The 13215-nt window shown below is 39.0% G+C and overlaps 1 protein-coding gene across 2 annotated transcripts in view; it reads right to left on the bottom strand.

Moving 5' to 3' along the window:
• Window positions 1-13215, bottom strand: part of Odad2 (outer dynein arm docking complex subunit 2) — a 171752-nt gene that overhangs the window by 83197 nt on the left and 75340 nt on the right. For both annotated transcript variants that reach the window (XM_050152717.1, XM_050152718.1), the window contains one exon: window positions 4569-4683. In XM_050152717.1, coding sequence (XP_050008674.1) covers window positions 4569-4683 — 115 coding nt within the window. The remainder of the gene's footprint in view (window positions 1-4568; window positions 4684-13215) is intronic.

Here is a 13215-nt window from a genome sequence, read left to right on the forward strand (position 1 = left end):
GCCTGCCCATTTCCTCCTATCGAAGCTATCTAATGGGTCTTTTAGAACCGGGTTACGTTTCCCTGTTGGCCAGGGGCTCCTCCTACAAAATGCTGTCGCTCTGTTTCCTGGCTCCTGCCAGGGGCCCAGTTCCCTCTTGCCCCTCAGAAGGGTCTTCAGGAACAGGTCCCGGCTCCTTCTCTGCTAGGGGTCTCACCAACCAAAAGCCTACCTCTTTGCTTTAATTGTAGTGGGGCGATCTGCTCTCGGCGTTGCGGCAGTCCCTGCTGTCTGCCGCCTCCTGCACCTCCCTGGTGCTCTCTGGTGCTCCCTGAGCCTGTGCTGCCCCGGTGCTCTGCTGCCCCGCCTGGGCCTCTGCAGGTGTACTACATTTTTTTATTGGATTATTTTATTGGATTATTTGGTGACCAATTTCTTGAGTTCTATGTACATTTTGGAGATCAGGGTTAGTGAGGATCTTTTCCCATTCTGTAGAAAAAACTCTTCATGAAGACCCAGTAATACCACTTTTGGGTATATATTCAAAGGATGTTCAATTGTACCACAAAGACATGTGCTCAACTGTGTTCATAGCTGCATTATTTGTCATAGACAGAACCTGGAAACATTTGGAATGCCCACGGAGGTCAGAAAAATCAGTAAAAGACCATAGGAGGGGGATTTCAACAGAGAGGAGATAAAATGCAGTGGTATAAGATTTACAGGGAAATAAAGAGGACAGGTTAAATTGGGAAAGGGATGGGAGGGATAAGTCACATTAAAGGCCTTCAGAAAAAAAATCACATGGAAACCTACTGCTGTAGAAGTTTCTGAACTACACACACACACACACACACACCTTTAGATGGAGGTACTCTATAACAGGGTGACAAAGCTCCTACTAGACACCATAGGCTAACAAAAAAACCCAGGGCTGGAAATTGGTTACCTCTTTTGAATTGTTGGCTTAGTGAGGTCCCAAAGACCACAAACACTACAGGCTATTGTTAATGTTCTTGGCTTCCCTCCAGAGCATGACGGTAAGAGCATAGATAATTGTTGAAGGTACTACAGACTTGAGTCAGAACATGGATGCGTCAAACTGCCACTAACCTGGAGAAGTTTCATCCCTGCTAGCTAGGGCTCATAGTGCTGAGAGGTGCTACACATTTAACAGAGGAGAAAAGAAATCATCAGTTTTACCTAGCTTTCAAATCTGAGCGCTACAATGATGACTGGCCTGGCCAGGCACTGATGGAACAAATGCCAAGGGTGTAACTAAGCAGTTTCTGATTGGATTTGAAGTCTGCTCTATGAGATGAAACCCATACCTGTCGCCATTCTCATGGCCAAGACCTGTGGATAGACAGATCATAGGCTCTATCTGAGAATTTAGAACTATTATTCTGTTTAATTTATATAGTATTAAACTATCTCCTAATGACTTATCCTTATAGTCAGAGATTAAAACATTTTTCAACTCTCATCAGAGAAGCTTCTTTCTCCAGTAGATGGTGATGGACACAGATCCACAACAGCTCAAGATGCAGAGAGTAACAAACTACGGAATGTTCAGCCATAAACAGAAAATCTACATCACACCTCCTCGGACTCCCAAGGTTCAGGAATCATTGTGAAAGAGGAGACAGAAAGACTGTAAGAGTCGGAGGCAGAGAATGACTATAAGGAAACAGTGTTGTCTGGACACAGAAAGGCAGTTCTATAACAAAACTTCAGAGTTGTGCCAACAGGCAAGTTCAAACCACCTAAAATTCCAGCATGGGAAAGGAGGTGGACACCAAGTCCCACAGCTAGAAGAACAGCTACTGGTAACTGATACCTGCTGGAGGAGAGGAATCAATTTTACTCAAGGATGTGGCCCCTCATAGGTCAACCATGCTTCTGTGGAAGGCCACATATCTGGGGCGATATGGGCAGCACAAATTTGACAAGGTGGGTTTTTTTTTTTTTTTTTTTAAAAAAAAAAGAGGCCATAAAGTTAGGTGGGCATGGGAGGGGCTAGAGCTTGGAGGAGCTGATGGAGGGGTGAATATAATTAAAACACAGTATACAAAATTTTCAAAGAACCAATGACAATTTACAGGAAAACATATTGTGGATGTTGTTAGGCCTATTGTTGGTGTGATTGCTTTGTTTCTTTAATTTCTAGATAGAATATTTAAATTTGCATACAGATATAGACAATTGACTACTGGTTTCTCTGGTTGGCACTTGTGAATCTTTCCAATTTAGAGAGTATCTTACTTACAGAAACTTTTCAAAAAATAGTGACTAGTTCTTCTCCCGAGTTCCTCTCTTCCTTTTCACGTGTCTTCATGTCTTGTTTTCTTTTTACTTCCACTCATATTCTTGGTTATTTGCTCTACTATATCTTCCAGATATCTATCTAGCCACATCAATCTTAGGAATAATTATTCCTTCTACTAAATGAATTGTTTTAGTAAATAATTTGAAAGCTTTTTTTTTAAAAGATAAGATCTCATTTCATTTCTTAGGCTGATGTATAACCTTGGGCTTATGGTGAAACTCCCTCCTCAGCCTCTCTAAACTCTGGAATTGCAGGTGCAAGCTACTATATACTGGGTTTATTTTGTCAAGTAACTATTACTTTTAAAAAACTTTCCTTATTCAGAATTTTTGTTATAACAATATATTTAGACATAGTGTTCTCCAGTAGAACTTTCCGAGGATATTTAGCTTTCACATTTTTGAATGTTTATTCTGCACCTTGCATTATCTCTGTGGCCTCTAAAGTGCATTCTGCTAATCTTGGTTTGTCTTTTTAATGCAACTAATATTCTTAAATATTACCGCTTGAATATTTATGAATATTTATGAATATTTATGAATGAAGGACTGAGAAATCAGTTGAAAGAACTGGTAAGAAATATTCTAAAAGTGCATATATTAATTTTCAACCAATAGGCTTCTTTCTTGCTCCCTAATATTTAAACTTTATATTAAATTTTTATTTTCATTGTAATAGAAATAACATCATACATCTATTGCAATTTGCCACTTGGCTTAATACATTTGTGAAATGTGGCAACACTGATGAACACATTACTTAAATAAATTTATTTTGTATTACTATTATCTTATTGTCCATTTTCCTCTAGGTGAACACTTGAGATCTTTATCATTTTTTAATTTTTTTCACAACTCATTTTTCACATTTAGAGTTATATTTAGGTCAAACTAAAATTTTATAAAAGTTAATTCTTTATAAAAGATTCAGTGGCAAGAGTCTTTAAGATAAATTGAAAAATGTGAAGTAAAGGTGAAAACGGCAGGCTGGGTTTTGTGGAACACACCTAAAGTCACAGCTATGCAGGAGTCTGAGAAAGCAGGATCCCAGGTTCAAGGCTTGCCTGAAAGCTGAGCATGGCACCTGAGCATGACTCTATGCCCTAGCAAATACGAAGAGTAGCTCAGTAGTGGAGCATGTTCCTAGCATGCATGAGACCCAGATTCCATCCCAGCTCCACAAAAAGAGAAGAGGGCTAAAAAGAGATCTTTGAAAAAAATAATAAAATGTACAAATGAAAGCTAAAATAACTAATAAATAAATAGATTCTTCCAACAAATAAAGAAACTTTTGATCTTGGCATTAATGTTCAGAAAAGTGATCTTTTCAAGGACACCGCTGTTCCTGCTGCTGTAACTCCTACGAAAACAGCCAAAGTCCCTGTGAGGGCCCACAGAAGTGCGTCCACTCCACTTTGGTTGAAGGTCTTGCTCTTTCAAAGCTATTAACAATAAGTCTGACTTAAGGAGTGGCTACAAACAAGATGTTCTGACCTAGGGTGTGGTTACTTGGTGTTTTGGATACTAAGATGGCCCGTGGATATGGATCTACTCCACCTTGACCTAAGGTCAGAGAATTCAAGCACATTTCTGCTTCTTCATTTTTAATTTTACCCAGGGAGTGGCTGCTTATAGGATATTTGATCTACGGTGTTGTTGCTGCACGTTCTGCCTAAAACATCAGAATGCTTAACTCAGGAAAACAGTGGCTTGATGTCTCAGGCAATAGTTGTGTTTGTTATTCGTGTCCTGTTAAAGCAGTCTTCCTTCTTCCCCCCTTTGGGTTGGGGAATATAAGCATGTGGAAAATAGTCATAGGCAGATTCAGCATTCACTGGGTTACCATAGGTCTTGACTATCATCCTATGTCTCTGTATTTCTCCCATATCTCTGTTCCTCTTGCCTAATATTTCTAATTCACACTCACCTACCCTAGAACTATGAACTCATCGAGGCAGGACCCAGACAGGTCCCCCAATTTGTCCTCTTTTTAAGCAACAGAAAATGCAATACAGTCAACTTTCCCATTGCCTCAAAGATAGGAGCAAACGTACATTGCTGTTACCTTTGCCTAGTTTCATGTGACATTTTCCAGGAAACCAGAAGAAAGAATGGCTGGAAATTGCTTTAGCATAAGTATTTAGCCTTCTTTTCCTACAAGATCAATCTGACCAAAAGTGAGTCCGTATAAACTAGGATGGTGCTGACACTATTCGAGGGCTTACAAATTCTAGAACAAAGAGATTTGCAACCACTGCTACCTTTGCATTTTCGATGCAGGGACAGAGTGCCCATGCTGCGCTGGCCTTCACATCTGGGTGTGGATTTTTGAGCAGGGACCACAACAGGCGAACTCCATCTAAGCGATCAATTATCCTGTGGAGAAGGCAAAAACCGTGGTGTGAACTATAATCAGTAAATGGGTGGGAAAATTCAAGTGGCTCCCTTAGCCACACAATTCTAGTTTCTTTCTGGGCATTCTACTGGGGTCTCTTTTGAGCAATCCTCCCAGAACAGTGGTATTTACACACAATTGACTGATGAAGCCCTCTGATTTTAGTTTCAATCTTCATGACCCGGAAAGCACCCTGCCTAACAATTATGATTCACATAAACTAGAATCAAGCCACACAATGTCTTAATCAGCTGTCCACAGACTGTTACCTCTATGTAAAAAGTACTGGTTCTGTCACATAATAGCATTTAAATACTCCCCAAAACAAACAGTTGTGCAGTTACCTTTTTATTTGGTCTGTGTTTAGTTGACGCACCTTATGTTATGACATACTTTAAACTCCTCCAGTCCTAACCTAAGCTTGGGAATTAAAATCATCACACCACAGTGCATCTTCTGTTGGGCACGCAGAACACATACGTTGTTTTCATGTACTCTCATTGCAGTAAGCCTCACACAGCAGACTGTGTTGTAATTACTTAAACATACTGTAATCAAAATAACTTCATGACTAGCTGAAAATGAGTTATCATCAGAACCATCTCTGCAGCATCTGTCTTCTGTTTATGTATCAATCAGTTCATGGAACATAACCTTGCAAAAATGTCTGCAGAGTGCTGGGGGTGGAGGGGAAGGCCAAACAAACCTTAATACCCGTCACAAACACTGCTTTGTTCATAAAGATGCATTAAATGCAAAGCAGATGAAGAAAGATAAGGACCATCATAATTCCCTTGACTTTTCATCTCCGGTTCAGTTGAATACATGTAGTATTTAGCCCCGAGTAGAGTAAATTCTACTGGCTTTTAAAATGCCATTCAAATTCCTCCTTTATAATTGACATTTTAAGAAATTTATAGTTCTTGATTATTTGAGATGAGTTTTCCAGAGGAAACTATGCATTACCCAGCATTCCCAGGTAGTTATGGGCAGCTTTGTGAAATGCTAACAGCGTATAGCAACATAGACTGGCTGTTAAGAAAATAATTCTTCCCATTACAGAGATTGCTCAGCACTGAAGAACCCTTGATGCTCTTCCAGAGGACTCAAGGTCAGTTCCCAGCACTCATGCTAGGTGACTCACAATTTCCTGCCTGTAATTCCAGCTCCGGCAGATCCAATACTCTACTCAGGAACATACCAACCCACAGACACAAAGGAGGAATACATGCATTTTTTTTGGAAAAAGTTAATTAAAATTTAAAGTAAATAAAATGAGGAGGAAAGCAATCTGGGAAGACACTCGATGTCAGCCTCTAGCCTCCAAATGCACACTCACATGTGCACACACAGGAACATATACATATACTATACAAATGCATGTATGTGCATTTACACATACTTACTCATAGGAAGACATCATTTTTCCCCCAGAAAAAACTTTACAATTAGCTACAAAAATTCACTATTTTCCTCCATAGCCTCAGAAATTTATCAGCTGCTTCATCATAAGGAGTAAGTGTTGTGGTCCATTACTAAGGTCTTAAAAGACTCAGAAGCAGGGGAGTGACAGCAGGGAATGAGGAAAATATTTGCATGCATGGCGGCTGGCTCAGGAGAAGCGAACTCTAAAAGTCCACTCTATCCTCCCCTGCTGCGCCTTAGCATGAACCGCTCATTCCCAGCAACCTGCTGTGCCTGACACCGAGAGCAGCATGGTCTCTTAGCCACCAAGCTATCTCTCCAGCCCTCTAACCTTGATTTATAAATAGGAATTCATGAACACAGACTCTGCAGATAAGAACTAGCTGCGTGTTAATTGTCCATCAGAGAAGCACAGTCTAGTGAAGAACTAGGGACCACTGCTGTACCAAATGTGTGCTTATGTACCAAGTGAAGAAAGACAATGCTATGTTCCGGGTCACAGGAAAGTTACTCTCCAACAACAGAGCCAGTGTGAGCTGGTGTCCAAGGCCCATGAGTCAGACGTGGAAGGCTGAAGTAGAAAGATCTGGAGTTCCAGTACTGTCCCCACACAAACATAGGAAAGTAAAACAATACAAACAAACGAACAAAATCCCCTTTTACAGGCTTCCTGGATTCCTGTTAAGCTTTTGGTAGGAATCAGCACCCCCTCCTTTTCTGTAACTCCAGCACAGTGTTTTGCCCATAGTGATGTGTTTTCTCCTTAAGTACTAGGTGACCTCCCTGATGAGGCATTCTAGACAGCCTGCCATGCACAGGGCTGTGTCTACAGCTGAGAACACTGGTTACGCAGATCTGAAACAAGACAGTCTTTGCTCATTTCTTTCTTTTTTTTCAGTAAACCAGAAGTCTCTCCCAACACCCATGCATTCCTTCAAAACCCTCACCCTCACAGAGCACATGGCTCCATCCTAATCAGAAGTGTTTGTATTTGAAATTGTCTCTAGATTGAGCACATGTTTATGCAGAGCTGCTTTGCAAGTTTATTGCTTCTTGTGGAGCAGTGGTGGCGGCATAGGTGATAGTAATTTCAATAACCACCCACTTTCCACGCACACCCCCTTTTGTAGCTCTTAAATTTGACTGCCAACTTGCTTTGAATTCACTTCCAGTGGGCTAGTTCTCCTCAAATTCATATCAAGGGAATATTGTCTTTATCACTTGAAATCATAAAGCAAGCCTGACTTTTGCCTTTCCAAGATTGTCTACTTTACCATGGAGATCCAACTGTTGGCAGAATAACAGCTCTAGGGCAATGACTAGATTTTGATTTTTGGCTTTTTTCTTTTTTAAAAAATTAATAGTAATACTGAGTTTGGTGGGACCACTTGAAGCTCCAGTACTTGGGAGATGAAGGCAAGAGGATTATGTTCAAGATCATTTTCCACTACCTAGAACACGAGACCAGCCTGAAGTACACAGGATCCTGTATCAATCCACCCCCAGCAAAAATGGACAGAAAATGCCCAAATTAGAAAAAGATGCAGCTGCTTCTGTCTTCCAGCCTCCTGTGTTGCATTAACACTACCAGGACTGGAAGATATCTGGCTGGCTTCCGTGCCCACCAAGGCCACAGATATAAACAACTAGTTTTGCATCGTGGGGCATGGGCAAGGCTATTGGTTCTTTCTGGGAAAACCAATGTATTTTGAAATCATAATGCTGCACGCTTTGTAAAAATGTCACAGCAACAGATGCTTCGTCATCCGGTCTCCAAAGCTAAGCTCATGGTTCAGTTCTGCTGGCGACCCTCAGAGCTCCCTGCAGTACAGGTGTGTCACCCTGACAGGTGTTCTCCCGATAGTCCCTCTGTATTGTGTAGCACTGGCATTTTATAATTCTCATCTAGCAGAATTATTTTATTGGAAATTGCGAAATAGAGGCTTTTCCCAGTTTTTCAGTCTGAGCAGCTGACATTCCATAGTTTCCCCTCATCAACTACAGCTTCCTCAAGTTCCCCAAGATAAAAGGTATTTCATCCTTCTGTTTTAGGGCCAATTGTGACTACTGCTTCAAGCTGACAAACTCTCTTCCTTCTTAATTGTCCTTTATTATGTACAATTCATGTTATTAAATCTGCCACTTGTTTATTTTGTGATTTTAATCTTTAGCATATCTTCAGAATAGACTTCCATGCCTCCAAACAATAAAATAATATTTTGCATTTGTATATCTTACTCTACCCATAATCTGTTAATTACTTCAATTTTCTTTAAGCATCTATTTCCCCTACAGAAAAAATAATTGATTTTATCCTAAAATTTAATAGATAGATATATAGACAGTTTCAGCTGTATAAATACATACAAAACCATATATATATAATGTAATATATGGCTTATCTATTGATTATTTATACCTCTGCCAGGACTGTGTGGGGTTTATTTAATTGTACATGTAGGAACTCTAAAACCTACTGAATATGTATTTCTTATTCTTGTTGCCTAGGTATTTGTATAATTAAAGTCTCTGCATCAACCCCCCCCCATGTGCATAAAGAATAAATAGGAATACCAGGTTAGAAAACACTAATTATTAGAAGTAAAGAATTCATGTGATGGGGTACACAAACTGGACATGGCAAACAAAAAGCACTATGAACTTACAGATCATTAAAGAAATCCACACTGAAAACCAAAGAGAAAAAGTAGACAAGAAGTGAGGGAGAAGAAAGAAACAGAAGTCAGATGCCTGGGGATGATATTGAAAAGACAATAGATGTATAATTGGAGTAGCAAGGAATGAAGAAAAAAGGATATTAGTGAAAGCAATAACTGAAATTGTTCTAAAATTGACAGAGGACATCAATTCACAGGTTCAAAGATTTCAGTAAACTTAAACAGGAAAAAAAATTATTGTTAAAAAACCACATCTGTGCACACATATTCAAATTATTAAAATTCAGTCTTGAAATTAACAGAGAAACAGGATATGCCTGAGTCCAACCAGGCTGAAGCAGACTGTGAGAAGCAGGGCTGGCCAGTAAATAGCATTTATTCCCCCAGCTCTGAAGGTTAGGAAAGTCAAACATAAATGCTCTAGCAGATTGGTACTCAGTGAGAGCCGACTGCTTGGCTTATAGAAGCTGTCTCCTTCTGTGTCTTCACATTGCACAAAGAGGTAAGGGATCTTTATTGGGGTTTCTGAAAGAGGCTCCATTCCATTCATGAATCCTCTCAACTTAAGACTTAATTACTTTCCAAGTCCCACTACCAAATACCCTCCCACTGAGAATTAGTTGTCAACATTTGAATTTTGGTGGGACACAAACATTAATTCTGAGGACATCAGGCATAAAGAACTATGATACTCATGAAAGCTGAGTTACTAACAGAAGAAGGACAAGACATCAGGATGACATTTATAAGATATGAAAAAAATTACAGAGTTAGACTTCTGTATCCAATGAAAAATATCCTCAAACTGACAGTAAAACTTCTCACTCTTGCCCAAGTTATACAGCCATCATGTGAGGCAAAGCAAGCAGTCATCTAGAGTAGAAGGCAATGTAACTTCAGCCTAGTACAGGGTTAGAACCAAGAGTGATGCTGTGGGAACCTCTTGGGGGTAGGAAGAAATAGTCATAACGTTTAAGACTCTAGACAATGAGATAAAAGCAATCGCGAAATAATCCTTGAGTAATGGAGAAGATATTACTGAGAACATAGAGAGATGTGATGATGGCCTGGACACCGAGCAGAGAGCAAGGGCATAGTGGAGCAGCCTGGCATGGGGCAGTAGAGGCTGAGCAAGATGAGGTACCAGTGGCTGAACAGGAGAGCAGCGAGACTATCTGGTGCCTGGACAATCCATCAGCGAAGTCATGGTTTCAATGTGAAATGTCTCCCAAAGTCTTGATCCAATGAATGTTCAAAGGTGGGGGTTGGGAAAGTGACCAGTTCATGAGATCTCTGATCTAATTGATACATTAGTCAATTGATGGATTGGTAGTTTGATGGAGTTATTGGAAGTGAGAGAGGTAGTAGAAAGTAGGAAGTGGGGCCTATTTAGAAAAATTAAATGACAAGGGACATGTCCTTGAAGGGTGCACCTTGTCCATAGGATCCTCTCTTTCTCTTCCTTTGTCCATTTTTTCCTTGCTATCTTCTGGCTCCACTGTGCTCCCTGTGCCCTGCTGATGCATTCCCAATAACTTGACATTATCAGTGGAGACAGCTATGGAACCTGGGAGCCAAAACGAACTTTTCCACTTTTAAATTATTTTTCTCAGGAATCTTGTTATTACAACAAAAACCTGAATAATTTAAGGATGAGTCAGTGCCCCAGCAGGGTGAGTAGAACATCTGCAAAGGGAGAGAACTGCTAAGAATGGAAGATCTGGAAGTGCAGGGACATGGAGCACAGAAAGCACACAGAAGCAGCTTCTTAGTGGGCATGGAAAAGAATTCCAAACAGAGAAAAAAGCTACAAATATAAAAAACACAATCTATAACTGTGATTTTATAAAAAAGATATATACAGATGTATACATCTCTTTGCATGAGTTTACTTTTTTTTTTTTTTTTTTTTTTTTTTTTTTTTTTTGACGGGGTTTCTCTGTGTAGCCCTGGCTGTTCTGGAACTCATTCTGTAGACCAGACTGGCTTTGAATGCACAGAAATCCACCTGTCTCTGCCTCCCTGAGTACTGGGACTAAAGGCATGTGCTATCACCACCTGGCAAAATCAACCTTTAAACAATATAGACAACACCAAACAATGCATTTGTCTGCTTTGACTAAACATTTCATATAGTTGACATTGAACCCCATAGAGTCTTGCATATTCTGGGCAAGTTCTCTATTGCTCAACTACATCCCAACTATAATCAGCATTTTATAATGATTTATAAAAATACAGCAGAATATGTATTTTTCCCTAGTGTAAGTATATATTTACAAAATTAGGCCACATACCTGGGAAATAAAGCCAAAAAAGAAAAAAAAAAGACGGAAATCACAACCCTTATTTTCTTAAGTGGAAATTAGTAACAGCATGGCATATGGAAAACATTGAGAATTTTGGAGATTAAGCAACAGTTGTTAACTTTTATATGCAAAATAATAATAATAATCAAATGGAGGTATCAGAGAGGTCAAAGAGATATGTGTGGATCTATGTTTATTACAGCACTGTGGACAGCGGTTAAAAACGAACCAATATAGTCTCCATCAGTGGGTAAGTACTCTGACTAAGGGAGCTTGTTGCACTTGCAGAGGGCCTGGTTTTAGTTCCCCACGCCCACATGACAGCTCAGTACCATTTTTAACTTGTTTCAAGGACACTAACACTCTCTTCTTAACTTCACATGCACCAGGCACACATGTGGTACATAGACATATGTTCAGACAAAACATTCATGTACAAAAAATAAAAAAATCTAAAAAACATTAAAAATAATTACCCTGACTTCATCACTATACACTATGATCCAACATGTTATACTCCATAAACATTTGCAATCTTTATATGTTTATATACTTTTTAAACCTTAAGGATTTTAAACAAAATAATGGTAAATGTTTTAAATTACATGAAAATTAAAACAGAAGTTGAATTTTCAGATGAGGCTGAACTAACACTTAAAAGGAAAATTAAAAACTTTAGACAAATATGTAATAAATGAATTGATGTCACAATGTAGATTTTAACTTAAAGAGCTAGAAAGGGAATAAAAAATAAAACACAAGCTAAATCAATAAACAGTAAAAATTAAGGCAAACCAAAGAATGGACAAAACATAAACCACAGGAGCAGAATAAGTGCTGCCAAATTTATTCTGTTAAGGGCTAGAGAACAAACATTTTACATTTTGCTCGTAACATGTGAATCTGTCATGTATTTGTCTTTGTTTTGTAAAATAACATATAGCATTCCTGTAGAAGTCACAGTTTACTTTTAAAACTGGGTCATTGTCATGATAGATACATCCACTGGTGCAATAGTGGTACAGCTACCTGGTGAGTAAACAGCCACCTTGCGATCTGAGACCTGATATACAGGACAGAATACACATCCGGTAGGAGAGGCCTAGCTGAAAGCTTATTAATGCAGAGGTCATGTGGTCATGGTTCTAAAGGGGAACATACTGGTTTTTTTTCCCAGTGAACATCTTGTCAATCAAACAGTCTTCTAAATGTCTATGTTTATACTCATAGACTCACACAACCTGGAGAATGAAAGCTTTTTATTTTCCAGAGGGTGACAGCTAATGAAGACACTCATGTCTGTCCAAAGGGCTGAGAATAAGTGACTGCTGAGCACTCTAGCCCAAATGGGACATTTAAACCAAACAGACACACATATGCATGTGTGCATATATGTACACTAGATTCAGGGAACATCATAGAAGAAGGGATGGAAGTAATTTAAAAGCTAGAGGATGGGGAGAAGGGTCATGAAACATTATCCAGATAAGACCCAACAGCTGCAATCATGGACACAAAGCACGTACAGATACCTCCATAAGATTTAAGTATCCAACTTCCCATCATGAATGGAACTACCAATGAAGCTCTACCTGTCCTGGGGAGTTATTGCTGATGGCCAATAATTGAATAAAGAGGGGCTATTATTTTGTATAATTGCTTAGTCACTGGAGTCCAATTGTGTTTCTCTGTAAAGAAGAAAAGACACCAGAGGGGAATATGGGGGCAATGTCATCATAGTGGCTGTAAAGGAATTGTTAGACTCCAAAGAAAAAGTTAAGTGGGTCATGAGCCTTCCAGGTGAGAGAACAGGATAGGGAGAAAGAGAGAGAGAACATGAACAATTTCTGCTAGTAAATTAAACAAATAAAATGAACAAATTTTTGAGAAATAAAAGTTAACAAAACTTACCCATAAAAATCTAAATAGTACCACATTTAATATAATTCATAATTTATAAAATCAAATACCGAAGTCCATTCAATAAAGAAGACTCAAGTCCAGATTGTTTTACTACTCAATTATATCAAATATTTAGTAATGAATAATTATATACAAATTCTACCAGAGAATAAAGAGAAAAATACTTTCTCAATGTCTT

Source organism: Alexandromys fortis, unplaced genomic scaffold (genome assembly GCF_014885135.2).
Source record: "Alexandromys fortis isolate MF-2015 unplaced genomic scaffold, M_Fortis_MF-2015_v1.1 scaffold_54, whole genome shotgun sequence".
In the NCBI taxonomy this organism is placed as follows: domain Eukaryota; kingdom Metazoa; phylum Chordata; class Mammalia; order Rodentia; family Cricetidae; genus Alexandromys; species Alexandromys fortis.